The sequence below is a fragment of the Caretta caretta genome, chromosome 11 (genome assembly GCF_965140235.1).
Source record: "Caretta caretta isolate rCarCar2 chromosome 11, rCarCar1.hap1, whole genome shotgun sequence".
Lineage (NCBI taxonomy): Eukaryota > Metazoa > Chordata > Testudines > Cheloniidae > Caretta > Caretta caretta.
Genome location: NC_134216.1, coordinates 18757040 through 18784725, shown reverse-complemented (window position 1 = coordinate 18784725; position 27686 = coordinate 18757040). Strand labels below are relative to the sequence as shown.

The 27686-nt window shown below is 38.3% G+C and overlaps 1 protein-coding gene across 9 annotated transcripts in view; it reads right to left on the bottom strand.

Annotated features, from left to right (window-relative positions):
* The window catches only part of R3HDM1 (R3H domain containing 1), a 169366-nt gene that overhangs the window by 60951 nt on the left and 80729 nt on the right, over positions 1 to 27686 (bottom strand). For 5 of the 9 annotated variants that reach the window (XM_075117800.1, XM_075117801.1, XM_075117793.1 and 2 more), the window contains 10 exons: positions 19276 to 19390; positions 16408 to 16486; positions 12451 to 12510; positions 12230 to 12370; positions 8082 to 8190; positions 7874 to 7969; positions 4386 to 4423; positions 4253 to 4303; positions 3914 to 4140; positions 1210 to 1464 (listed from right to left, as the gene is read on the bottom strand). In XM_075117800.1, the coding sequence (XP_074973901.1) occupies positions 1210 to 1464; positions 3914 to 4140; positions 4253 to 4303; positions 4386 to 4423; positions 7874 to 7969; positions 8082 to 8190; positions 12230 to 12370; positions 12451 to 12510; positions 16408 to 16486; positions 19276 to 19288 (1069 nt within the window). In that variant the 5' untranslated portion in view covers positions 19289 to 19390. The remainder of the gene's footprint in view (positions 1 to 1209; positions 1465 to 3913; positions 4141 to 4252; positions 4304 to 4385; positions 4424 to 7873; positions 7970 to 8081; positions 8191 to 12229; positions 12371 to 12450; positions 12511 to 16407; positions 16487 to 19275; positions 19391 to 27686) is intronic. The other 4 variants (XM_075117797.1, XM_075117799.1, XM_075117794.1 and 1 more) reach the window with 3 other exon arrangements.

The window sequence follows — 27686 nt, the reverse complement described above, 5'->3', positions numbered from 1 at the left end:
TAGGCTAACAAAGGGATTATTACACCTTAGTTTGAACTATAGTGTAGCTGTTAGTCCGAACCTGGGCAGGGAAATCGTTATCACCTTGCTAGCAAGAAGTCTGTTTACTTATGGCTCTGGCTAAGACTCTTTCAACTCCAGTATAGATAGAGCCTAAAGTTCTTAATTTTCTGGTGCGAGTGCTTCACCTTGCTATGACAGTGACTGTGGCATAATATAGATGAATGGTCAATAGGAACCACTTATCAACTATGCAACTGTTGTTTTATGACTAGACTAGGGATGCTGCTATAGCATCCAGCCGTAAGATACTAAATATACCATCTTCAGTTTACAATAAGCACCTGGGGCTGGGAAATGCATGCTATTTCCGGGTACTGGTTTCTCAATTTATAACATGGCTGGCTTTAGCCATTCCTTCCATAAGGCACATACGGAGAAAGATTTAAGTAACTGATACAAGTACAAACAGAACCATGAACATAAAATGTTTTCTCTAATATGGCTTACCATATTAGCACATGATTTATTTTAAGGAAAAAAATATAGTCAGGGCTGAAAGATAATGGATTTATTTAGTTAAGTACAAAACTACAGTTTCAAAAGTAAAATAATTTAACTCCCATTCCTCCCCCTCCCGCCACCCAAAAATATGACCCTAAAGGAACCGAAAGTACTCTGATGAAACAAAAACAATTTTTTAAAAATGTAACTTGCCATGTATTACAATTAATAAAATAAGGCTGTAGCTTGATAAGGAAGATATCCCCAAAGATTTCATTTTCTAGAATTAAAAAATTATCAAAAAATCCTTTGTTTATACTAACTTCCATTATATAAAAAGCTTCCCCAAATATTAAGACGTGATACAAACAATATATTAAACATGTATAATACAGTATTCCTGAACTTTTTTGATAGTTCCTCAAGCATAGACTTAGCTTTACTATAACCTGTAGGCTAATCCAGTCTGATAACAGCAGGTTTCCTCCCATCCCTACTATTGTGATGTAAGCATAATGGCTACCTATCAGAACATTTATATTAAGTGCACTGAGCAAACACTAAAAACACACAAGTCTGAAAAAGTTGGGGGGGGGGAAGGAGGGAAGGAAAAGACAACACTACAATACACTCACAAGTTAAACAGTTTACACGTTATTCCAAAGTTCTAAACCATAATAAAAATGTCCACAACTGGATACCAACCTGTTTGAGGGTTGATCAGAATACTGCCAGGTGGTATGCCTGCCGCTTCCAAGGGAAGCAAAAAGAAGCTAGTGCTAGTAGGTGTCACTTGCCCACTTATGCCACCATCAAAGGAAAGAGATTTACTAGTGCTGACAGTTGGATAGACAGCAGGTGTGCCATGAGAAGGCTGGCTTAGAGCTGTGACTGGAAGAGGCTGCTGGGTGTGAGAAAGAGAACCCGTGGATGACCCTACACTACTAGAAGACTCTGAACCTAGGAAAGGAGTAATGAGAAATTGTTTTTACCTAGAGTCAGAAACATCATGCTCATTTAAATATATAATTTTTAAAAGTTTACCCTTAAATAACAGCATGTAACTACAGTATTAGACTATGGATTTTTCAATAAAGCCTGAACAGAGCACATCTATTGACAAGCGTCCTTCTGTAAACTCTGGGACTGATTTTACATTGCCTTGCTCTTTGTTTAGTCTTTTGCAACCGAGCAAAATGAATATGAAATCAAAATTGTACCGTATTATACCCACTTTGCACAAGTGCTAATGACTACATAAGGTGCAAGGGACTGGAGAATCAGACAGCCGAAGCATGCAACTAAAAGCTATCTTCTAATAACCCAGCCACCAAAAAGTCCCTAAAATATGTCTATAGATATTTTTGAACAGCATTTGTCTTTTTCTAAAGTCCCCTTTGAATATACAGTTCATAACATTTTCTATTAGACCTTTGCCATAATAGTTGCATAACATGCAGGTGCAGAAAATTAATGTAAATGTTTAAGCATAAGAAATCTTAATCAGCAGCCACTAAATAACCTAGAGGAGAAAACAAGACTCAAAACAATGCTGTGATGAAAATTATGTCATTTAAAAATCAATGAAACTATTTTAAGATTATTTGAACTGCCTTTGCAGAAATTATAAATTATTATACTTTATCTTTGTATTGCATTTTTTACCCATACATCTCAAAGCAGTTAAAGGTAAATATTAACAACTTCATTTTACAGATGAGATAACTGAGGTACAAAGAGATTAAGTAAATTGCCCAATCCACAATCACTGTATCCCAGTGCTATGATCAATCTCCACTTGCCCATAGTCCTTTTCTTGATTTCACAGTTTTCTTACATCTGCATCAGCTTCTAGATCATGTAGAGACATTAGACTTATCTTTAACTATGTTGACTTCAATCAAAATTTATACATTTAGGCCCATATTTATTTATTTACTTTAAATCACCACAACCTATGAATGCAGTGAAACAACCACCACCAATATTGACCTTTTCAAGTTAGGGTCCCATCTTTCAGAAATCAAAATAAAAGTTTTCATTTTTAGCAAGGTATTTTCTTCTACTAATTTGGTGAGAGAAAATCTTTCTATAATGTATCTGATATAGATTATGGTACAACTATAATTGACTTTATCAAAAGTCATCTCAAATAATGCTATTCCATTGCTAAACTAAATAGCCAAAATTTATGCCATAGACTTTGAAATATATACGAAGTACTAAAGAGAAACATTTCTCAACAACATTTTATCAGATCTTCATTTCATACAGAAATTCTGCTTAAGATGTTAATATCTCCTGTGTTATTGAAATATGCTTGAATGTACTTTATTTCCCTTTTATATTTTGGTGGGGGGTAGTGGGGGTTTAGTGTTTAATGGCAAATGTTTAATGGATCATCACTGAAGACAGGGTTTATAGCACTGACTAAAGCAAAGTATAATACAGACAAGCACTCACATCCTTTTACTTTCCTACACAGCACTATCTATAATCTTAAACTAAACAAGTGAGTGTAGTGGTTAAGCCCTGAAACTCCCCAGTGCAGAGAATGCCAATTGTGTCTTATTGGCTGATCACTTTAGAATATGGGTGACCTGTCCAATATGCACTAAACAGGCTACCAAATTTGTTTCACTTTCTATCGCAACAGGATCTGAAGCCAGGTCTTCTGAAGCAGACAAAACACTGTTTATAGATACAGAATAAATTATGAGCTAGCACACCTCTGACTCACAGAATCTCATAGAACAAGTACGTAGTTCATTCTTCTGCAGTAAGACAATTCACTATGATGAAAATTCATGTTACTGGGGTTTATTCTGAATTAAATGTAAACTTCATTTCTAACATTGCCAGTTAGAAACAATGGAACAAATATGAATAATAATCCACAGGCTTTATTACTGAATTGGTTCTAATTAAAGGGATATCAATGGGATATCAACGTACAGTTTTCTGCAAGTTTGCAATGCAGCTTTGACTGAAGAGATGAACTCAGACTCAAACCGTTCTGAACTGTAACTCTGTTCCCTGCCCCCATAAAGTATTAAATTGTTTTATTCTGACAAGTATTTCTACATACTTTCACGGATATGGAACAAATTCCACTAGCTAGCAAAGGCCTTCTATAACTTGCTTCTCACTTTACAACTAGAGTTCCAAGATCTTCATTTCATTTCCAATATGAACTCTATTTTTATAGAAAGTTAAACACACAATGGGCCTAATCCTGTAGCCAGTCTTAGTATGCAACACCCATTGCAGTCAAGATGCATTCTGCGCACAGAGGAGTTACAAGATTGGGCCCTACGCTTATGTATACAAATGCAGTGTGCATTAACTATCAGGCAAACTGGTACTTTGCTGCTACATAAAACTGCTGACTTGTACAGATTTATTATACCTGTCTTAGACAGCTTGCCTGTGCTTTTGCTGCTTCCAGAGCTATCTCCTCTTGTCAGAACTGAAATCCCACTGAAGCTGCTGGCTTTCGTTACAACTGGCTTCAAATTGCGGATGGAATTATCAGAGTCCGTGCTGCTCCAGGGTCGGGGTTCAGAGTACTGCAGCTCATTTTCAGTACTGCTTTGATGGCTGTTGGCTGATCTCCCTGAAGCTTCCTTATTGACTCTGTAATTTATAAACTAATCTTTTAATACATGCATTGTTTGCAAAATAAAGAAAAAAATTAAGGTAAAATGCATGAAGAATACTTTGAGATTAAAAATAATGCATTGAATACCTAAATATCTGCCGCCTTTGCTGCGTACTATTAGTTTCCTCCTCTTGGATTCTGTTGACATTTTTAACAAGAGAGCTTAGTATTTATTAAGAAAATGTAAATAGGAACCAATTTAAATTGTGAATACTCTTACCTTCTGTCAATAAGATAATTCTCTTGGGAACACAGGGCCTGGAAAAAAAAGTATAAAATACAATTTAATTTTAATTATTTTCCTTAATAATGCATAGAGACTCTAATCAAGATGAGACCCGATGGTGTTATTTTTTTACTCCAATACTCAACGTCGCCCAGCTCTTCCCGTATACTATTCCGATCCTCTTTTGCAGTGACGATGCCTCCCAACTTTGTATCATCAGAAGATTTCATTAGCACACACTTACTTTTTGAGCCAAGATAATAAATGAAAATATTATATAAGATCAATCCCAAGACTGTTTCTCGAGGAACTCCACCAGTAAACTCCCTTCAGTCCAAGAGTTCACCTTTCAGTACAATCCATTGTAACCTCTTTAGCCATGTCCTTACCCATTTTGCAATTCTTGTACTAATCCCCATCTTCTCCAGAATTAACTAATAAATTTTCCATGTGATAACATATCAAATGCTTCACTGAAGTTCAGTGAGATTAGATCTACTATATTTCCCTGGACCCAAAAAATTAGTTATCTTCTCAAAGAAAGATATCAGATTAGTTTGGCACAATCCATGTTTGGTAAACTAATGTTGCATTTTATCCCATTTTCCATTTACTTCCATGTCTTTACACCTTTTTACCTTCAACATTTATTCTGAAGCCTTGCATACTACTGGAGGTCAGACAAATGGGTCTGTAGTTGCCTGGATCACTCCTTCTCACTTATCTCCCTTCTTAAATATAGGTACTATGTTTTCTATTCTTCCGTTATTTGTTTCCATCCCAATTTAATAGTTTATTACTGTAATTTTATATGCCAGTTTTCAGCATGCTGTAATGGAGATTATCTAGATACCCTGCCTTGAGTGCATTAAGATCTTTGAGGTTTGCTTCCACCTTGGATGTGGCAACATCTATTGGCTACCTTGCCTTTCCCCCCCCCATGTTCTACATTATTATCCTTATTGAAAACTGAGGCAAAGAGCTCATTTAGGTTTGTGGCTCATACCTGGGTCTCTACCCCATCCTCACTGCATACCAGTCCCACTTCTTTTCTTGTTCTATTTTTATTTATATGACTAAAAATGGTTTGCTATTTGTTTTAATTTCCTTTGCAGGTTTAATTCATCTTGACTTTTGGCAATTTACACTTAATTCCTACAATTTCTGACCTTCAAGATGTAGCTTTCTTTGTTGATCAGTCCTTTCTTCCATTCATTTTAGGGTCTCTGCTTACTCCTATAATACCCTTTTTGAGGTGGTTATTCATCCAGTTATGTCTGGAGCCCTTTCCTTCAATTTTCCCCCCCTTGTTTGGAATGTAAATTCAAGACTTTTTTACACCTTTGACACCAAGAAATTCCAAATCTCCTCCACTTTTACATCTCTGAGCTCTTTAGTCTAACTGATTTAACTAACTAGTTCCCTTAATTTCTGAAAATCTGCCCTTTTAAAAATCAAAAACTTTTCTTACCAACCTGTTTTTTCATTATTCCATTTAATTTACACTTAATCAGCTCCTCATCACTTGATCCAATGCTATTTTTTATGACAACTGCTTCTGTGAGGTCTTCACTATTTACCAAAACCAAGCCTAAAACATCATCAACTCTTGCTGGTTATTTGGTGAAGAAATATGTCAGCTATTATATCTAGGAATAATTGGGCCCTACCATTATTAGTAGCATTTGCTCTCCAATCTATAGCCAGGAAATTAAAGTCTCCCATAACAATAATTCCTGGGAGTAGTAGTTATCTTTCTATATTAAAAATAGATTTCTACTCTATCCATATCCAAATCCTACTCTGCGGGATCTATAACAGACCCTGAGCCCTACTGCAATAGGCACTCTTTCACAATCCTTTCCCAAAATGATTTTGGCCCAAACCATTTCTGTTTTATCCATGCTATTTTATTTCTTTACAATCTAGCACATCACTGATGTACAATGCTACCCCCACCACATTTATCTTTATTTCTCTGTCTTGAACAGCTCATATTCTTCAATACCTATATTTTAGTAATGATTGTTATTCTGCCATGTTTCTGTTATCCTTATAAAATCTGTTTTCACATCCTGCACCAATAGTTCTAGTTCTTCCATTTTGTTGCCCAGTCTCCTTCCATTAAGGTATAAAAATCTCAGCTGCCTCTCTCTGCCCTCAACCAATTTCCTAGTTCAAATAGGTATAGCCTTTTTGCTCTCCATACTCCTACCCTGATGTGTTCAAATAACTATTTTTGAGCTCTGTGAGTGTAAAAAGCATATTATTACATCAATATAGCTCCCTACAGTCAGACAGATACCATAAAGGAATGTAGTGATCTGAAAGCCAAATTATGATCTCCCAACCTTTTCACTCATCTGCACTAAGCAACCATTATCTACTTACATGACAGTGTGGAATGATTATGGACTACTGAGGAAAATATCATATTTTCACGATATTTGACATATTTATTTTGTCAGTACTTAAATATATTAATGACTATTCAAGTGAACCCAAAGGCAAGGAAACAATATGTAAAAAAATTGAAGCCTAACAATTATCTAAGGTATTCTTATTTACATACAAACAATAGAAAGGGATTGCACAGTGACTGAGAGGCTCACACACTCTCTGCCAAAGTTCCTTGGGCGGTCAGAAGGAACTGAGAGGCAGTTGGAGTGGCCTCGACCTTTATCCTCTCAAGTGGGAGGGAAGAGGACACTCTCAGGGTGCAGACACAGCCCAAATACACTGTTGGCCAAAAGAATCCAAACTTAAGTGCATGGCACAAGCACATCAACTGTAATATATTTGGACAAACACTTGAAGAATCATTACTTCTGAACATTCTGGGTTGAATGATTGTTTCTTAGTTTAGGTTGATTGCTTTCGAAAGGAATAACAACACAGAGGTCAAGGAAAAAATACAAAATTAAAATAAGAAAAAGTAAATGTTGTGGTAAGTACTGTAGAAGTCCGAATAATTTGTTAACAAAAGTTTGTTCTCTTTTGCTGTTGGACAAAGTGAAAAATGCTTTTCGATATATACAGGTGCTGCAAAACTAGTCTACCAAAGATTATTCTCCTCATTTTAGAATGAGGATCTGTTTTTAGTATTTTTTGTGCAGAGAATGCAAAAAGGCAATTATGTAAAAAGGTACCTTTTAAAATAGATGTCCTTCCTGTATGTTTTTTATTTATGATTATTTTACTGACAAACAAGGCTGAATTCCAGTTAGCACTGCAGAGTTAATACTGCTCTGGCACAGTGAGTTGGATATTTTACTTGCTCAGACATCATCATAATGATCATCGAAACCATCAGAACTGTTAAGTAATTTTTTTAAACTGTATATAGATGAAAACCTATATCATTAAGAAGAAAAATCCTTTTAAATATGAACTTTGGGTACATGTACCTATGAAATTGTCAGACAGAAAAAAATTTCCCAAGAGAAAGATGCAGTGAGATTTCCTTTTGATTTAATACCTACATCTTGTGCAAATATTCGTTCTCTAGCTCTCTGGTATTCTTCTTCTCGTTCTTCTATAGATTTGCTTCTTCTGTCATCTTTTAAGCGTATTCGCATCTAAATTAAATTAAGTAAGTGATTAGATTAAATACCAATTTCTACAAGAAAAAATAGTATGAATTTATAGTCAAAGCATCAATATGAAAAAAATAAAATTCCATACATTTACCTGGTTATCATCTTTGTCTAAACTAGAATTCTCTCTTTTAAGGATGTACCGTTTCTGAAAATCTTCACATTTCTCATCCTTTATATGCTCACAAAACTTTTGATCAGGTCTAAGGAAAGTGATTAGGAAAAAAAGTTACATTTCAGACAAAATGATGAATGATCTTATAAATATATAAATCCATATATTGTATATCAATATAAGAGACACACTGACACCAAGTGAAATAGTTTGAGAAACATTCTATTAAAATATCACATATAAAATACTACAATTTGACTGGAGTGTTGGGTTTCATAATAAGCGGTCGACCTGCAAACTGAAAAAATATCAAAAACATAACACGTTTCTGTAACCTGACAATTCTTGCTGTCATGATGCATACGAAACCTTTTTCTAAAACAGACCTATTCTTCCTTCAAAGTATGTTTTCAATTCCCAATGAAAGTAGCAAGCAAACAGGTTTCACTGGGGACTCAGAAGTTTCTCATAATCTATAGTTGTAGCAATGCAAGGGAATTTGGGATGTGCATGAGACTGAATGATAAGTGTCTACTCCTTAAACAGCCACAAAACTTATTTCAAGGGAAATTAGAATATAAGGAGATGGGAGTGATGGAAAACAAATTAAACGGTTAAAATAAACAATAGAAAAAGGCAAGAGGAGGAAGAACGCAGTCATGCATGCAAGCGGAAGTCTAGCAAGAATGCAGGAAGCTAGAGTTCATGACAGCTTTGTTTTGTTTTTTTAAATCCAACTGCCTTATGAATGGATCACGAGACCCCCTCCAAACTACTGTTAGGTACCAAAAACTACTGACAACAATGGCAACTATGCTAAATTATTTACAGTCGCATGATCAGACAACTGGAAGGAATTTGGCTACTGAAGGGTATAACATATATATGGTCTGTATTTCGGGGTTTTTTTAGTTATTACTCAGAGCATTTGTATAAAAGCAGGATTTTTTTTCTTTATAATGTGAACTGCAGTACTTTTAACCAAACCTAACTAAATGGTTGCTGGATGCCCATACATAATTAGCAGGCATTTCAGAGAACCTTTAGACTGTCTTACCTCTTTCTTTTAAAGGTCCCTGAATTTACTGCCCTGCAATCACCAACTTCCCACTCCACTGAGACGTCCCAGTGTGGACTGGGTTGTTGATATCAGTAACACCACTGATCGACGCTGGAGCGGGGAATCTGCCTATGAGGAAAAGGTAAGTTTGGTTTTATTCAATATGGAGCAGCTCTCCAAGATTTTCTTTCTAAATTCTTATTTTATATCCCAAGTGATTTAAAATAAGAATACTGAAACCTTAAAGAATCATCCTAATGTCTATAGGTTAGATGAAATGCCTGCTAATTAGTAATTGCATTTATTAGGGCTTCCAGAGACTATTCACAAGATTGTTGGGTGGTGTTTTTGTTTTTAAAAAGTTTGCAATTAAGAGTTTTTCTGCTACTGCTATTTATTCCCCACTTCAAGTAATCATAATCCTCGGTCTGAGACATCAGACTTTGTGGGCATGGAAATGCCTGATTTGAGAAATATGGAAGTATAACTTCAGTTAGGAAATTTATAGCAAAACCAAATGGATTCAAATAGTAAAAATATTTAATACCTCAAAATTATATATACTTCCATCTTCAAAGTATCCTACAAACATTTACTGGTGCAACCTAATGGCCCGTCAGAGTGTTACCAGTCCCATTTTACAGAATACAAAATTGAGGTAAACGGATTAGATTTTGTGGCCCAAAAATCAGACGGAATCCATGTTAGCACTGGGATTAGAACTCAGGCCTTCCCAGCTCCTAGATTTGTGCCCAAACCACTAGAAGATCCTGTTTCATGCAAATATACTGAGTAATAAAAACAACCAAAAAATACAAAAAAAATCTATTAGCAGAATGGTTCAGAGAGAATAGCTTTGTGTTATAAATCTTGGGTTTCCAATGGGCCTAATCTTTCTAGAGCTACAGAGTTTAACATATCAGCAGGGTTAAATCAGACTTCATCTTTCTTAGATAGGTTGTGTGCGCACATGTGCGCACGTATGTGTAGAAGACAGACAGGTCTTTTGGATGAAACATATACTGTGTGTGGATATTGAAGATCTTATGATCCCATTGTGACACTATCTCAGGGCAACACCCTGCACCCCCATGTTTATCCTTATAATACGATTGTGTGGCATCCAATGCAAAGTTTGTCATGTTGGGTGTCTTCGGAAGGCTCATGATGCACCGAGCATTGTTATAGTAATGTTATAGGTTGTAATTTCATGTATTTAGTTATGAGTCTGAAAATGTGTCCTCATGGCTTAAAACAAGCCCATGCAAAACTCTCCAGGAACAGAGAGGCAGTTCACACCTCATCAGGGCATGTATGGGACAAATCCAGCCCAGCCTCAGAGGAACGAAGGACAATGGTCTAGGCAGCAACAAAGGATTTGTTGGACTCTCAAGTCATCCCCCTTCTGTTGGTCAGTTTGGGACTACATTGAGGTAATGCTCACCTGACCCTGAAGGGGGGGGGGGGCAAAGCCAAGAGGGAAGAAAGAACATGATAAAAGGGAGAGACATTTGCCATGCTCTTCCTCTCTCTTCCACCTCAATCTACAGACACCACCACCAGCGACTGCAGCACTGATCAAAGGTGAGTGCCTGGCTGAAGGGCAACCAGCCAGCCTATGGTGAGAAGCATCTAAGTTTGTAAGGGCACTGGAAATGTTAAGATCAGTTTAGAATGTGTTTTGCTTTTATTTCATTTGACCAAATCTGATTTGTTGTGCTTTGACTTATAATCACTTAAAATCTATCTTTTGTAGTTAATAAATTTGTTTATTCTACCTGAAGCAGTGCGCTTGGTGTGAAGTGTGTCAAGGGACTCCCCTTGGGATAACAAGCCTTGTACATATCAATTTCTTTGTTAAATTGACAAACTCATATAAGCTTGCAGTGTCCAGCAGGCATAACTGGACACTGCAAGACGGAGGTTCCTAAGGTTGTGTCTAGGACCAGAGATATTGGCTAGTGTAATTCAGTTGCACAATCCAAACAGCAGCTGGCCAAAAGGGCTCACTCACGTCTGGGAGCAGCTTACATGATATAGGTTGTGCACGAACATCCCGGTAGTAGGGGTCCTCACAGCAGAGCAGGGTAAGGCTGGCTCCCATAGTTGAGGATTGGAGTGACCTAGCAGATCACCGGTCCAGATAACACCAGGGGAATGTCACACCCATGTCTCCTTATGTGATAGGGATTTGCCCTGTGTCCTTGGCAAGAATGTCCCAACCCTCACAGTTATATAGCTGTGGTTGTCAATTTGGTTGCTACCTTCCACCCAACTATATCTATTAATTATTTAACAGCAGGATGAAAGTTAATATATACATTTAAGATATTATTACTGAAAGCTGTTTTCAAAGTTGTTCAATTGTTCTTTAAACCTGGCTTCTTAAATTCTGAACACAATCAAAACACTAAAAATGTTAATCAAATTCAAAACCATTTAGAGAGAGAAAACTGACAAGAGAAAGTTATATATACAATTTTTACCTTAAAAGTTATAATTAAAAATGCAAATAGTAACAAAGTAAACAAGGCCAGTTCAAGCAATGCTGGAGACCTTCCCAACCCCACTCCCCCCATCCAGTGGGCCTCCACATGATAGAAACCAAAATTCAGTAAGACCCCCTTATCACTTCACTTGCCACCAGCTGTCCTATCATTCTAGTTCAGGGGCCGCTGCTTATTTCCACAGGGAAGCAACAAGGAATGTACCTAGAACTAGTGGGGTGTGTTTCTGAATAGAGTTACAGAATTGATGGAATTTTTTTTTTATATACAGAGACAGAGCCTGTGATGTGACACATCCAGGGTTGCATTACATACTCTGATCTCACCAAGAGCTCAAAGTCTTCTTAACGTGACACCTTTTATATGGACGTTCATATTCCACATCACATAGCTTCGAATGAACAATAAAAATCTCACTGACGACCGTCCTTGAGAGAATGAGCCCCCAAGTGTTGATTGACTCCTGAGGTTGCAGATTTGGTATCACTGTCTAAATTGGCCTTGAGAGTAAATCCATGCACCAAAATTCGAAGAATTATTTCAAAATTATGACAACTTACATTCTTGTATTGCTAGTTTTGTTTACTATCACTGACTTCCCACTCTGGTCCACATTATGTTCCAATCCAAAGTAAGCAGCTACTCTGTGCAACAGCATTCTATGGTAAGAGGTCATGGGGGGAAATTTTTTGCGTGGAAATCTGGAAGAGAGAAGTACTCGTTTTACAAAACAAAAAAAATATTTTTGAATAATTTTTTTGTTAAAAATTGCATCACTTACTCGTTACCACCAATGAAATCTAAAATTTCCTGTTCTAATTTCAGCAGCATCATTCTGTCCCTGAAAATAAAATACAACACTCATATAGGAAACACTCCAGAATTGAAAATATATGAATTTTAAACATGCATAGATAACATCCGTTCCCCTAATGAACGGGCAACAATGGCAGTTTACCAGCAGGACCACAAGGTATCTAATTTGCTACTGTGAGTGGATTTTTAGAGTAGAATTATTCTATCTTGTAAGAAACCAGAATACAAAGACCCCTCTCAATCTCTCTCTTCCCATGAGAGTCAGCAGAAAGAACAGTCATTGAGATGATGTGCTCAAGTGAAAAGAATAAAATGGCTTCAAATCTCTACCATTGGGGTCCCTGCTGGTTGATATGGGTAAGCAGGACTCCCAAATGGGCAGGGCGCAAAAGCCAGTTACCTCCTGTGCAGGAGATGGGTCGCTGGCCATGGGGCTGTCCACACTGGTGTCTTGGGCATGGCCAGGAGGGAAAACAGCAGTTGCTGGGTCTCTGCAGCCTCTGAGCAGGCCAAGGAGGCGGCGGGGATGGGGGTGGGAATGGGGGCTGGTCCCCTCTCTTTGCCTCTCCTATGGTCAGTGCAGCTGGCACTCCCTACCCCCAAAGTGTGTGGTGGGGAACTCTTCGCTCCTGCAAAAGCAAAGGGTCTCAGCAAACACACTGACCACAGTAGGGCAAATTGCCTGTCTCTTCCCTGAGGTAGGAAGGGGAGGGGAATGCATACCATTAGAAAAATTTCTGGGGGCGTCCTTGCCTTGACACGTCATTCAAGTTCAAGTAAGAGGTGTGCTATTCTCTTATTTAATTGAACTGTATTACTTCTTAACCCCATTAACGCCTTAATGGTTAAATCCTAAAAGGGTATCTGATTCTAGAATCTAAAACTATATTTCTGCATGTGGCTCGCCAAGGTGCCCCAAAATTTCCATCCAGTCCACAACATTGAAAACATTAACCATCCAAAATTTTCAAGTTCTCCCTGTAACTTAGACACTGTGGCATCTTCTATACAGGACCAAAATAAAACAAGGCAATATGTTACAGAATATACATACACACTTGTACTCCTTTGCCCTTTTCATAGCTCCCTATAGATAACAATACATGAAGTTTTAAAAATAGGATTATAAAACATTCTTTAATAAAAAGTGACTGCTGCATATTTTCATTATTTTTGTGAATTGCAGATCTTCATTCTCAATTTCTTCAAATTCAGAACCACGAACAAAGAACCATGAATAAAAGATAAAATACTTAATTTTCATATCATTTTTAAAAATATGGCCCAGGCAGGTAGTGAAAGTAGTTACTATCTGATGGCTGCTTGTAACCTACATAACGTGAATTTCAATACAGTTCTTAATGTCACTATTATCAAAATTATGAATGCAATTGGCATTAATTAGAACTTTTATTTGAAGCCTCAGTAAAGGCACCAAGGACTTAATGGGAATGGAAAACTTACTGAACTTTCACCCCTAGAAGCATTTCATCCAAGTCAAGAGTGAGACAAATTGATGGAGGAGCAAGGAGAGGCTTGCCCTGCTGCTGCTGCGAGTACTACATTTTCATGTAACTTGGCATCTTTCAGCAGCACTAAATTCAACTAATGTTAAAAATTACAGAGGCTTAGATTTTAAGACCAAAAAGAAATAATTACAACCATTTAGTCCAATCCCCTGCAAAATCCAGGCCACAAAATTTCACTCTGTAACTCCTGCATCAAGGCCTTAACTTCTGGTTGGGCCAGTGCATCTTTCTGAAAGATATCCAATCTTGATTTAAAGACTTAAAGTGATGGAGAAGCTATCACATTCTCAGGTAAGTTGTTCTAATGGTTAATTACTCTCACTGTTACAAATTTGCACTCTTTTTCCAGTCTTTGTTTGCCTTGATAACAGGCAGCTCATGCACTGAGACTACTGTCTCTCATGCTGATCAATACTATTTCATTGTTTCCTTGTGCTCCCCTCCAGTTTGTTGTATTCACTTCTTGTCCCTTGTCAGATATTTGACTGTAACTTTAAAAAGTTACCTAAACAGGAAAGGATGGTTAAAAAAATTGTTTTTGGTGGAAAGGGAGGAGAAAAAGTCCATCTCAGCAACAGTATCTTAAATGGTTTCTAAAGTCACAACTGCTTCATGATTAACTAAACTTTTTCATTTATAAATATAAAATCAGTCACTAACATAGCAAGTACAGTTTTAAGAGAGAAACAGTACAAAACAACTGTTTCAGTGAAAACTGTGGCCCTTGTATCGTTTGGATCAGCATCATGATAAAAACAACTACTGAAACATGGCTGTAGTATACAGCTTGGCTCACATGGTTCTCGGGGGGAAAAACATTATCCACATCAATCAAGCAGGTGTTCTTATCCCAGTAATAACAAGGCCTATGAACTTGGAGCTCACATACCCTGGGGATGGGCTTTGTATAAGTTAGATAAGAAGGAAGTCCACAAAAAGGGAGAATGTTTGACAGTTTGAAAAGAAGAATAGAAAAAAAAAAATCAAGCCCTGACATTTAAACCATTTTTTTAAAATGTTTTCAGAAACACCGTATAAATGTATTTTACAATTATATGAAACTGAAGACGTTAAAATGGTGAGTACATTCTGATGCTTTAATATAAAATTTGTCAGACTGCTTCTAGCACCAGGGATCTATTTTGCTTTTAATATTCACATATAATTCCCATTACAGTTGAAGTGCAGTTACGGTCAGGAAATAATGTTAAAAGTGACACCTTGCATTCCACATACCTCTCTCTTCTACAACTGGCATACAAACTTCACTCTGTCCTTGCGGTTAATTTAGATTTTTTTCCCTACTGACTGTAACGCAGGCTCAACCTGGTACCCTAAAACTCAGGTGGTATTTTTTGATTTATTTTTAAAAAAAAAATTTTAAATCACCACCCCCAAATAAAACAATTCTGGAATAAGAATCCATTCCTCAGATACCAGACTTAATGTGTTGGTTGTGCATTAGAGTATCCTCCAACAGATTGCAGAGTGATAGCAAAGCTGTTCTTAGAAGGCTGATTTTGCCTAGCATGTTTCTCCTGGGTCCTGAGACCTCTTCTTACTTATGAGGAAGAACCAGAAGATGTGCAGTGGATCCTGTTGCCTCACTCCTCCCCTGGACCTCAAATAGTTTTGCTGGTACCCCTAAATCCTGCTCACCCCTGCACAGTAGAACCATGTCAAATCTGTTGCCAGAGAGACCCTGGAGGACCAAAGAGGTTAGGGAAGGATGTGTTCATTGATGTGCAAATCAGGAGAAAAAAAAAAAAAGAAGAGTAGCTATATTAGTTATGTGGCATTGATAAGAAGAAGAGGTGGTGTTTGTGAACTCAGGACACACATTTTGTAGACACAAAAGGACACATTCCTCCTCTCGGTTCCACAGATAAAGCTCCCTCTGAATTTACTGGAATTTACACCCATATAACTTGAGGCAGGGTTTGGCCCATACTGACACCAATGAGTGAGTTTGAGAGATGCTTTTCTTACTATAACTATATCTGAAGGCGTGTTACATATTGAAAAAAGGAACAAACCTCAGAACCTGCTTTCAACACCAAATTAGTTATTGCAACAAACCACATTTTTGCATAGCCAAGTAAAAATATTACACAAGGATGCTGATCCTGCAAATACTTATTAGTAAATTTGTAAACATGCGTAGTTCTATTGAACTCACAACATGGATAAGTGTAGAGCCCAGGAGGGAGAGCCAGCATTTTAAAATATGTTTAAACACTCCACATTAACTATACAAGATCAAGTTTAAGGCCTTTGCAAGCTAAGGTGTTTCTAGTGAAAGCTCTCAACACGCATCAGATTAATTAAAAACAAACAAACAAAAAAAGAGATAGCAAAACTGAGTTAATTCAAAACATTTTCATTTAACTTACCTGGGATTGTTTTTTAGTGTATTTACTAAAAATTCATGTAGATCTATGCCAGTTGAATCTGTGTATTCTTGGCTAGAATCTATAAAAAATATAACAATGTTATTGAAAAGATCATATGCTCATTCTTTGAACACATGGTTCTTATTACATTTTTAAGATGCTGTTCATACAAGTGAATGAATAACTAAAACTCGGAATCTAGTAAATCTAAGATTTAGATGCATACACTGCACATTAGCTGCTCAACAGATGCCATTCCTAACTCAGTAAACTCAGCCTCACAATAGCTAAGAAGAGCTCTCTGTAGCTCAAAAGCTTGTTTCTTTCACCAACAGAAGTTGGTCCAATAAAAGACCCACCTTGCTTCTATAGTAGCTAAGGAAAAGACATGCAAGCCACGAAGTCTCATTTTGCGGATCCAATGTGGAATCATAGATTTTATTACTACTTTTGTCAGTCTGCAGAGGTAACTGCATATTTTCAAGCATCAGAGATTTGGTCTAGGTGACATGTAATACTTTACAAAGTACAAGTCTAACCTTTGTGATGTATGATTTATCCTGTATTGCTACAAGCTCACGTTTGGTGTACCTTCAAGAGATGCCTTCTTTGACTTCTCTTCAACAACTTCCAAATATCCCCTCACGAGAGCAAACATTTCAGTTGCGTAGTGCCTCTTCTGGTTCCTGCTGTTTTCAACCTGTTAGCCTGGGTGCCTATGCTTTGTGCCTCAGAATAGGTGACGCACAAAGAAATTTCATCTACCTTTGGACTATGTATTGGTACCCATCACTGCAATATCCAAGCACCTCCTAACGTTGTTCTTCTTAGGGCTTTCTTCTTAAAAAGATATGTTGAAGCTCCAACCCATTTCCAAGTGAAGAGTAGCATAGACTTGTGCCTAGGTTTCAACTGCCCCGGTGGTCAGTCCCGGATTGCCTTAATCCAGCCTGCTCTCAATTGCTCTTGAAAACAAAGATGCCAAATTTCCAGGAGCATTCCTGGTAAAACATTTATAAAGCTGAAAAATGATGTGCTCTTTATTTTTGTAAATTTGGTAAATTTGTTTATCAGTTTTTAAGTTATAACAATTTAGTAATCATTAGTGGGAAACCGAACTCTAACATTAGGCAAGTTTCTATTTTCAGCACACTTTACAAGTTAAAGGGCTTAAACTACCGAATGACATATAACAAGATAGCCTTTAAACAGTTGCCTATCTCCACTATTCTGCTACTCCGCCTTTAATTCCCCATCATCAGTTTGAAGAGAATAATTTCTTTCATGATATGTTTAGGGAACATATGAAAGGATAAACACATTGGTTAGGTTAAAAGAACATGATGGTGTGGCTTTCCCCCACTCTGCCACCACCCAAAACTTGATTTCAAGCTTTGAGGACAAAAAAAAACAAACCACTCAGTTAACTCCTGTACCCCAACTATTTTAATTCAAGTGAACTTCTGATTTCCAACAAGGATAAGAGGCACTGAAATGACATGAGAAAGGCTGCTATGAATTTTAAGTATATGGTAAAAGTAAGTAATAGAAATTTCATTTAAAAAATACTGGTTTTATGGCACTGCAGTACAATTTGTTTGAGTCAAGATGTCTGGATAAGTGTTTTGGGGTAATTTATTTGAACAAAAGCTGACCTAAAACCTCAGGCTCACCCATCAGCTAATATATATATACTCAAAGTTTTTCCATTTAATAAAGTGTTGCTCACCAGGGACAGGAACAAATTTGTATTATTTTTGCATATCTGCTATTTAAGTTATCCTCTGAGTTTTTGGTAAATTGAAAAGAATAGCTCATCCTTAACAAACCAGTTCACAACACTGTCAGTGTGCAGGATGTTTTTACTCCCGCCATTGACTCACTCCCATCTTCATTCTGAAGACCTTAGAAATCTTTTTCCTTTTAGGGAAAAAAAGCAATTACAAATTTCAGTAAGAATATTGGCTTCTTGTGAACATGGGGAAGGAGTAGTACAATGGGACGACTCCTCCCCCAGTTACTTCTCTCATACAAAGCCAGGGCATAATCTCAGCCCTCAAACCCCTGCGAGCACAAGGACTGCTCCCTCATACAGCCCCTCTGGAATCAACTATTCCAAAAGGTATGTGGGGATAAGGGCAGGCAACAGCTCCACCATCTTCATGCCAGCCTGCATCAGGGAGGGAAGTATGTCTGCTGTAGCATGTACTCTCTCCGGCAAACTGAGAAGCAGCCCAAGAGATGGTACCTCCTGATATAGATTCCCTAGCCCCAGAGCCAATAAGAGATTTTTTCCCCCTTATTTTTAAAAATGAGGTAAGTTTTCAATTACATCTTGAAAGGTTAAAATCAAGTTCTTTTCTCACTGAATTTTCCCTCCACCTATTATGTACACATACTATCCTCTTAATATTGGGATTCTGGAAATGAATGATACTTGTTTCCAGACACACAAAGAATTACACTGTCCACAAACAGATGCACGGAAAGAGTAAGTCACATTTAGCCTTATCAGTTTTCTCTCGCTCTCTCTAAATTGAGCAAAGTAAATTCCATCCAGTTCTCAACTACCACCATGAAAAATTAAGAAGAGGGGATCTGATGTTCACCCAAGGGCAAATGTTAATGCATCAAAAGTTGTGCCAGTTGTGCTTACACATAGAAACTGCATATGCACAAGTGGACCCTGGAGTCAGGTTCCAAAGAAGAATCAGGCCTGAAGTCTTTGCTGAAAAACTATATGCATTTGACTTTCAGCACAGCAGAATTATTCACAGTAATTATTCCATCAAAGTCACTCAAGATTATTAATGTGGACGTCTAGATAGTTTACTTAAAATAGAATTTAAAAGCAGAGTGATAACAAACCTCTTGATAACATTTTTCTGGACAATTTATCACTGGATTTTTCCTTTTCTGTTTCATCTTTTGTGGGCTTCTCTTCTTTCTCAAAAGACTGCGTTAACTGGATCTGAATTTTCTCCTGTTGAAAAGTAAGATCAGTCATGATGGAAACTATTTTAAGTAAGCTATGGCCTGTACCAGAAAATTGCTTTGAAACATGTTCGTTGATAATGGAAAAGTAACTAGAATAGTAAGTATCTTCAGATCCTCTTAAAATCAGAGAGCCCACTTCAAACAAAAACTTATCAAAATGTATAGAGAAAATATGGAAAGTAGACGCATTTAAATATTTTATAGCGCACATACATCTCAAGGACATATCCCATTTCACGATTATGTTAAAGTGTTCTAGGTGTTTAAGAAAATATATAGCATAGGCCAATTTTTTAAATAGTGAATTGCTCAGTTGATCATTAGGCTCCTCACTGCCAGCTTTTACTCCCTCCACTAAGCAAGTGCAGTGAGAATGCTAAGTAAGCTTTCATAGCACAACACCAATGACAAGAACTTGAACAAGTAGGTTCGAAGGGGGACCAGCTTTCCCAATTTCACCAACAAGTTGTTTACATTTCTTTAATAGTTTAGTGTATTAAGATAATAGCAAATTTGACAAAGGTTATTTATGCCTTGAATTTTTAGTTTAATATAGGTTTGCTAGTAAAGTATATTTCCAGGTAATCCATCTCAAAATCTGAATTTATTTATACAACTGGATACACTATTACAGACTGGATCCCCCCCTAAAAGTGAACACAAAAGTTTCCTTTTTAATTTAATCTAATCTAAATTAAAGACTATGCCAACAGGTGACAGGGTAACTTGGCCTTCATACCTATTTAATCTCTGCTGAGGCTGCCTGTAAGGGTGACAGCACCAGTTTTAATTTTTGTGTGTGATGACATTTGCATATGGCATTGCTATGCATTTTCAACATTTGAAAATTAATAGGTCTAACAAATGTTGCTGAATTTCTACATTATCTGACAACCAAAACTATAAATAAATACTGAATTGTTCTACTTACCTACAGTATATGCTATTTTTCTATAGACATCTAAAGTTCTGTATTTGCCACTACTAATCACAAACATTTTGCTCCTCCATATATTCATGTCTTAGACCAAAAGATTCATTTGGCTGAAAACCTGTAGTTTCCACCACAAAATATTCTCTCTCAGCTAACTGTAAACCAGAGTTTAATATGAATAAGCAATCATTTTCTTCCCTTCATCTGAACTAAAAACACTGGTGGCTCTTCAGTTACCTACTTTGTCGTCTTTATGTTAACTTAGAAAAAGGAAATAGTTAATTTCTCACTAGGAAACCGGGTTAGCATGACTTGGATCCACCACTATGATATGCTATTCCATTTCCTTTTATAAATCAGAACAATGTCAGTAGGTAGAAAGAAGTTTCATACCACCACCATTTCCCCTCCTCCCTCATTAATTTTACCAGGTTTCACCTGACAATTGCTTACTCTACACTTATCCCAAATACAAAATGTACAATAACAGTTTAAAGATCTGGGTTAATAAATCAACCTTGTTTAATTTCTTTCCTAATAATGCCCTATAACAATGGATAAGGCTGCGAGTTTGTCACAGAGATCATGGATTCCGTGACCTCCATGACTTTTGCAGCAGCCTATGTGCCTGGCTCAGGGGCAGCTCAGGCAGCCCTTACGCCAGTTGCACCGGTCACTGATGGGGGAGTCTCAGGCCACCGCATCCCACCCCCCAGCAGCAGAGTTTGGTTGTGGGACGGGGCAGGAAGTTGAGGCATGGGACGGGGTGAGGCAGGCTCTGGGCAGCACTAACCGGAGGGGAGGGGGAAGGAAGGGGACCTCCCTGGAAGCGGCAACATCCCCCTCGCTCACCTCCTAGGCAGAGGCATGGACTGGCAGCTCTGCAGTGCATACTGCCTCCACCTTCAGGTTCCCGGCCAATGGGAGCTGCAAAGCCAGCGCTCTGGGCAGAAGCAGCATGCAGAGCTGCGTGGCCACACCTCCACCTAGGAATTGAGGAGGGGGATGTCACCGCTTCTGGGGAGCCCCCCCACACGGTAAGCACTGTCCAGAGCCCGCCTCACCCCATCCTGCGCTCCAACTCCCTGCCCCCTTCCACACCCAAACACTGCTGCTGCTGCTGCTGGGAGCGCAGGAGGGTGAGGGTGAGCGTGGGCGTGAAGCCAGGTAGGTAGCCTGCTGGCCCTGCCAACCCTCCTCCCCCCCAGCACCAGCAGGGGTCCTGGGCCGCCCACCACCACCCACCCCTCTCCTGCACACTAGCAGGGGTTCCAGGCCATGTGCCGCTGCCCACCACCCTCCCCCCACCCCAAGTACCCGGGCTGCCCTCCCCCAGCACCCATGGCACCCCCAAGCAGCCCCCCCACCCCAAGTTTTAGTCAGGGGTATATAGTAGAAGTGACGGACAGGTTACAGGCCATGAATTTTTGTTTACTGCCTGTAACCTGTCCGTGACTTTTTACTAAAAATACCCATGACTAAATTGTTGCCTTAACAATGGAGAATGGTAAAAAGGAATGCCACATCTGAATGGATGCATTTCTTCTACCACCACTGATTCCCCAGGACTGTGATGGAAAGCTTCCTGTGCTTTCCATTTTGTTTGCCGCAAAGGCTGAAGAGTCTAATGAAGTATGACCCACTTGCCTGGAAAGTTATAGAAAAATCTATGTTTAGCTTTTATTCCCTAGGTAAAGCCTTGTGTGCTTTAGTCTGTCAGTGGTGAGGATATTTACTCTAGGCATATTGCCTTAACAGAATCCACACTGAAATGCAAATAAAACTTTCCCATCAGAGCTCTTCATTCGCTTGTCTGTTCACATACGTTGAGATATTGTTCACTTCCACTGTTAATAGTCATCTGAGTTACCCAGCTTGTAAAGTATCCTAAAATTTATCCCCACTTTCTGAGTCCTGAAGAGCTCTAGAATTTGACTTAAAAAGGATTCAGGGCCTGGTCTCAGCTTTCACCCACAACCCCTGGAACCAACACGCATAAATGGTGGCCCAGGGAAAAAATCCAGGCCACTGAGTGAACATATAAAATAGTTCTTGACTTTCATATATTCTTCCTTTGGCCTTTCTCCCCCTAAGGAAAATATGTCCTTTAAAGGAGAAAAAGCTCAATCCTATTCAGAGACTATGATGAACTCATAGGGAAATAAATTACTAAGATAGAAACAGGTTTCAGAGTAACAGCCGTGTTAGTCTGCATTCGCAAAAAGAAAAGGAGTACTTGTGGCACCTTAGAGACTAACCAATTTATTTGAGCATAAGCTTTTGTGAGCTACAGCTCACTTCACCGGATGCATGAAGTGAGCTGTAGCTCACGAAAGCTTATGCTCAAATAAATTGGTTAGTCTCTAAGGTGCCACAAGTACTCCTTTTCTTTTTAAGATAGAAACAGTCTTCCCTTTATGAAACTGATGAGGATCTTTATTTACCGGAGGCCGCATACAATCCTAAAGCACACAATTTTTGAAGAAAGTAGCTGTTCACTTGCCATTATTTGTCTAGATAAGGTATTATCTCTTTGTAAGCACCCTGTAACATAAGACCAAACTGAAAAGGTCTAATACTAAATGTCAGTCTCTGGGATTCACTGCTTCAGTTACAATTTTCATCTTTCAATAGTAAAATTCCAAATTTTATATGTGTATAATGTAATACAGTTTTATAAACTTGCATTTCTGTAGCACCTCTCAGCTAGGGATCTCAAAGTACTTTACAAATATTAATAAATAAAGCCTCAACACTCTTATGAGGTACTGTCATCAGTTATTTCTGCAAGAATCTATCAGTCATAAAGGTTAAGTATAACTCAAAGTCTATGAAGTAGACAAAATGACTGTTTCTGGGGCCAAACCTAGAGGCACAACCCAGTAGTCTGGGATTGCCTTTCCAGTGTGATTATTGAGTAGAATATAAAAGTATTTCATAAAATTAAAAAAAAAATGACTTCTTGGATAATTCTACAGATAAACCCTGGACATGACAGAGCACTTGTGTAATCTTTATGACCATAGAGCATTTCTCCTTTAACTAGGTCTGTCCATAGAAGGAAATGCTCTGGAGGCTTTGCTGCCCAATGCATATTTAGAGTAGTGCCTTGAATGATGTGATCCCCGTAATAAAAATGTGCTCTTCCAAAACAAACTTTGTTAGTGATCTTTTGAAATGAGTAGTTCAACTCATTTCACCTCTCTCATTCTAAACAGATTTGAAACTCTTGGTTTTAGAGAAGACCTGAAGCTTTCTGGAAAGAGGATTCTCACCCAAAAAGCTTTTTCCTTCTATTGACAGTAAATATTATGAACCTCAGCTTTGATGGAATATTAACAAGACCGGAATTTCCTGCACACAAGACATAATGCATTAAAATACGAGTCCAAAACTAGCTCACTGCCATCCTCAATCATTTTCTTTTCTAATATCATGCGATAGTCTTTCCATTCCACTAGTACATCAGGAGGATGTTAAAGAACAGCTACTAAATTTAAACATTTTCAAATTGGCAGGTCTGGATGACTTGCAACGAAGAGTTTTAAAAGAGCTGTCTGAGCTCCTCCCTGGACCATTAATGTTGATTTTCAATAGATCTTGGAATACCAGGAAAGTTCCAGAAGACTGAAAGAAAGCTAATGTTGCACTAGTATTTAAGAAGGGGTGAAGAGTAGGATTTGATTTTTTTTTGACGCAAGTAGTAGTGCTGATGTAATATACTTGGACTTCTATAAAACATTTGACTTGGTACATGACATTTTAATTAAAAACAGAATATAAAATTAACATGGATTAAAACCTGGCTAACTGATAGGTCTCAAAATATAATTATAACTAGGGAATCATTGAACAGGGAGCTTTCTAATAAGGTCCCACCGGGACTGGTTCTTGGCCCTACGCTATTTATCGTTGTCATAAATATAAAGGGAAGGCTAACCACTTTTAAATCCCTCCTAGCCAGAGGAAAAAACCCTTTCACCTGTAAAGGGTTAAGAAGCTAAAGATAACCTCGCTGGCACCTGACCAAAATGACCAATGAGGAGACAACATACATTCAAAGCTGGGGGGGGGGGGGGGGGAGACGACAAAGGGTTCTCTCTGTCTGTGCGTTGTTTTTGCCCAGACCAGAGCAGGAATGCAGATTAGAACTCCTGTAAAGGGATAATAAGCCATCAAGTTAGATATGTGTTAGAGTCTGTTTTGTTTAAATGGCTGATAAAATAAGTTGTGCTGAATATATTCCTGTTTTTGTGTCTTTTTGAAACTTAAGGTTTTGCCTAGAGGGATTCTCTATGTTTGAATCTGATTACCCTGTAAGGTATTTACCATCCTGATTTTACAGAGATGATTCTTTTACTTTTTCTTCTATTAATATTCTTCTTCTAAGAACCTGATTGCTTTTTCATTGTTCTTAAGATCCAAGGGTTTGGGTCTGTGTTCACCTCTGCAAATTGGTGAGGATTTTTATCAAGCCTTCCTCAGGAAAGGGGGTGTAGGGTTTGGGAGGATGGGGGGGCGGGAGAGGACGTTTCCAAGTGGGCTCTTTCCCTGTTATATATTTATTAGACGCTTGGTGGTGGCAGCAATAAAATCCAATGGCAAAAGGTAAAATAGTTTGTACCTTGGGGAAGTTTTAACCTAAGCTGGTAAAAATAAGCTTAGGGGGTTTTTCATGCAGGTCCCCACATCTGTACCCTAGAGTTCAGAGTGGGGAAGGAACCTTGGCAATCATTTTTATCAATGATCTAGAAGAAAACATATCACTGATTAAGTTTGCAGATAGCACAAAAATTGGGAGAGTAGATGAAGATGACAGGTTACTTACACAGAGTTATATGGATCACTTGGTAAGCTGGGTGCAAGCAAACAAAGTATATACATCTAGGAATAAAGTCTCCATACAAGATGGGGGAGACTATCCTGGGAAGCAGTGACTCTGAAAAAGACTTGGGATTGTCATGGATCATCTGCTGAACATGAGCTCCAAGCACAATGCTGTGACTAAAAGGGCTAATGTAATCCTTGGATGCATAAACAGGGGAATCTCCAGTAGAAGCAGAAAGGCTGTTTTGCGCTGTACTTGGCACTGGTGCAACCATTGTTGGAATACTGTGTTGAGTTCTGGTATTGATAATTTAAGAAGAATGTTGATAAATTGAAGACTGTTCAGAGAAGAGTCACGAGAATGATTAAAGGATTAGAAAATATGCCTTATAGTGACAGATGTAAGAAGCTCCTTATATTTAAATTTAACAAAAGAAAAAGTTAAGGGGTGACTTAACAGTCTAAGTACCTACATTGGGAACAAATATTTATTTAATAGCAAGCTCTTCAAATCTAGCAGAGAAAAGTAGAACACGATCCAATGGCTGGAAGCTGAAGCTAGATCAATACAGACTGGAAATAATGCATATATTTTTAACAGAGAAATCTACTAACCACTGAAACAATTTACCAAGGGTTGTGGTTGGACTCTGAATAGCATACCTTACGGAAAAGTTACACTTGTGCAATAGAAGACGCAACATTTTGACCTTAACATCTTCATTATGTAGTACTATAAGCTAATCCATATTGGATATTAATTTTTACCATAAAGTTGCAATAGTATGTCATCTTTGGATGCTTCTATGTTAGCCAGATAAGAAAACAAAACATTGTAGACACAGCTTAAGCATATACAGTATATTATTCAGAAATGCTTTCCACACAAAAACTAATTTACATTACACAAGAAGTTAAATTCAACTAACTGGCAAGAGAGTTTAAAGATGAAACGTATCACATTTGTGCTGTACTGCAAAATTGGACTGCAGCAATTGTTTTAAGGAGTGTGACAGGGTTGGGCCAAATGGCTATAGGAGAGTAATAGAAGGTAGATATTTTAGCCCCAGGTTAAGTAGGTCCCTTTTCCCTGAGTAAGGTAACAGGGAAGGTTCCAGAACAATCAGGAACCTTCTGGAGACAATTAAGACAGAGAGGCTGATTAGAACACCTGCAGCCAATCAAGAAGCTGTCAGAATCAATTAAGGCAGGCTAATCAGGGCACCTGGGTTCAAAAGGGAGCTCACTTCAGTTTGTGGTGCGTGTGTGAGGAGCTGGGAGCAAGAGGCACTAGGAGCTGAGAACGTGGACTGTTGGAGGACTGAGGTGTACAAGCATTATCAGACACCAGGAGGAAGGTCCTATGGTGAGGATGAAGAAGGTGTTGGGAGGAGGCCATGGGGAAGTAGCCCAGGGAGCTGTAGCTGTCACACAGCTGTTCCAGGAGGCACTCTAGACAGCTGCATTCCACAGGGCCCTAGGCTGGAACCCGGAGTAGAGGGCAGGCCTGGGTTCCCCCCAAACTTCCCAACTCCTGGTCAGACACAGGAGTCATCGTCCCGGACTGTGGGTTCAGAAAAACAGCCAAGCTGAGGGCTGCCGTGAAGCTCCAAGGCGAGCAAATCTGCAAATAAGCGCAAGACCCACCAAGGCAGAGGAGGAACTTTGTCACAGGAGTAACAAACAGAAGGACAAGTGCCTAAGCTTTATTAGCATTCCTCCACAGCTAATGCCGTCTACAACTAGCAAACTATCAACTGACTAAGACACTGGTCATATCAAAGTCCACATTATAACATAATTCATTGCATATTAAGATAACAACTTAGACTATCATGGAATAATACCAATCCCACTTCCCTCTTCAGTCTGAAAAAGATGGATATTTTTGCCATTCAAGTACTTACAGACTTATCAAAACACCGCTTTACCTATTCCTTTGTAAACTAAATAAACTGAGTTTCTTTCATCTCTCTCTGTAAAGCAGCTCTCCAGACCTCCAATAATTCTTGTAGCTTTTTTCTGAACTTTTTCCAGATTGTCAACCTCAACTTTAATAGTGTGGACACCATGTTCCAGTAATATTCTCACTGATACCATATATAGTGGTAATACTATCTTCCTGCTTCAACTTGATATCCTCCTCCTTATACATCCAAGGACTGAATTTGCTCTCTTAGCTGCCAGTTGATTATCCACCATGAGCCCTAAATCCTTTTCTGAATCACTGCTATCTAAAATAATCCCTTATCCTATAAGTGTGATATGTATGTCTGTTTACCAGATATATGACTTGGCATTTAGTTATATTAATACACATTATGCTCAAGTGAGCCCAGACTACCATGCGATCCAGACTGTTCTGTATAACTGACCTGTCCTTATAATTATTTATCACTTCACCAATCTGTATCATCTGCAAACTTTACTAGCAGTGATTTTATGTTTTCTTCCAGTTGATTGCTAAAGATATTGAATACCATCAGGTCAAGAACAGACCCCTTGAGGGACAGTTGTAGAA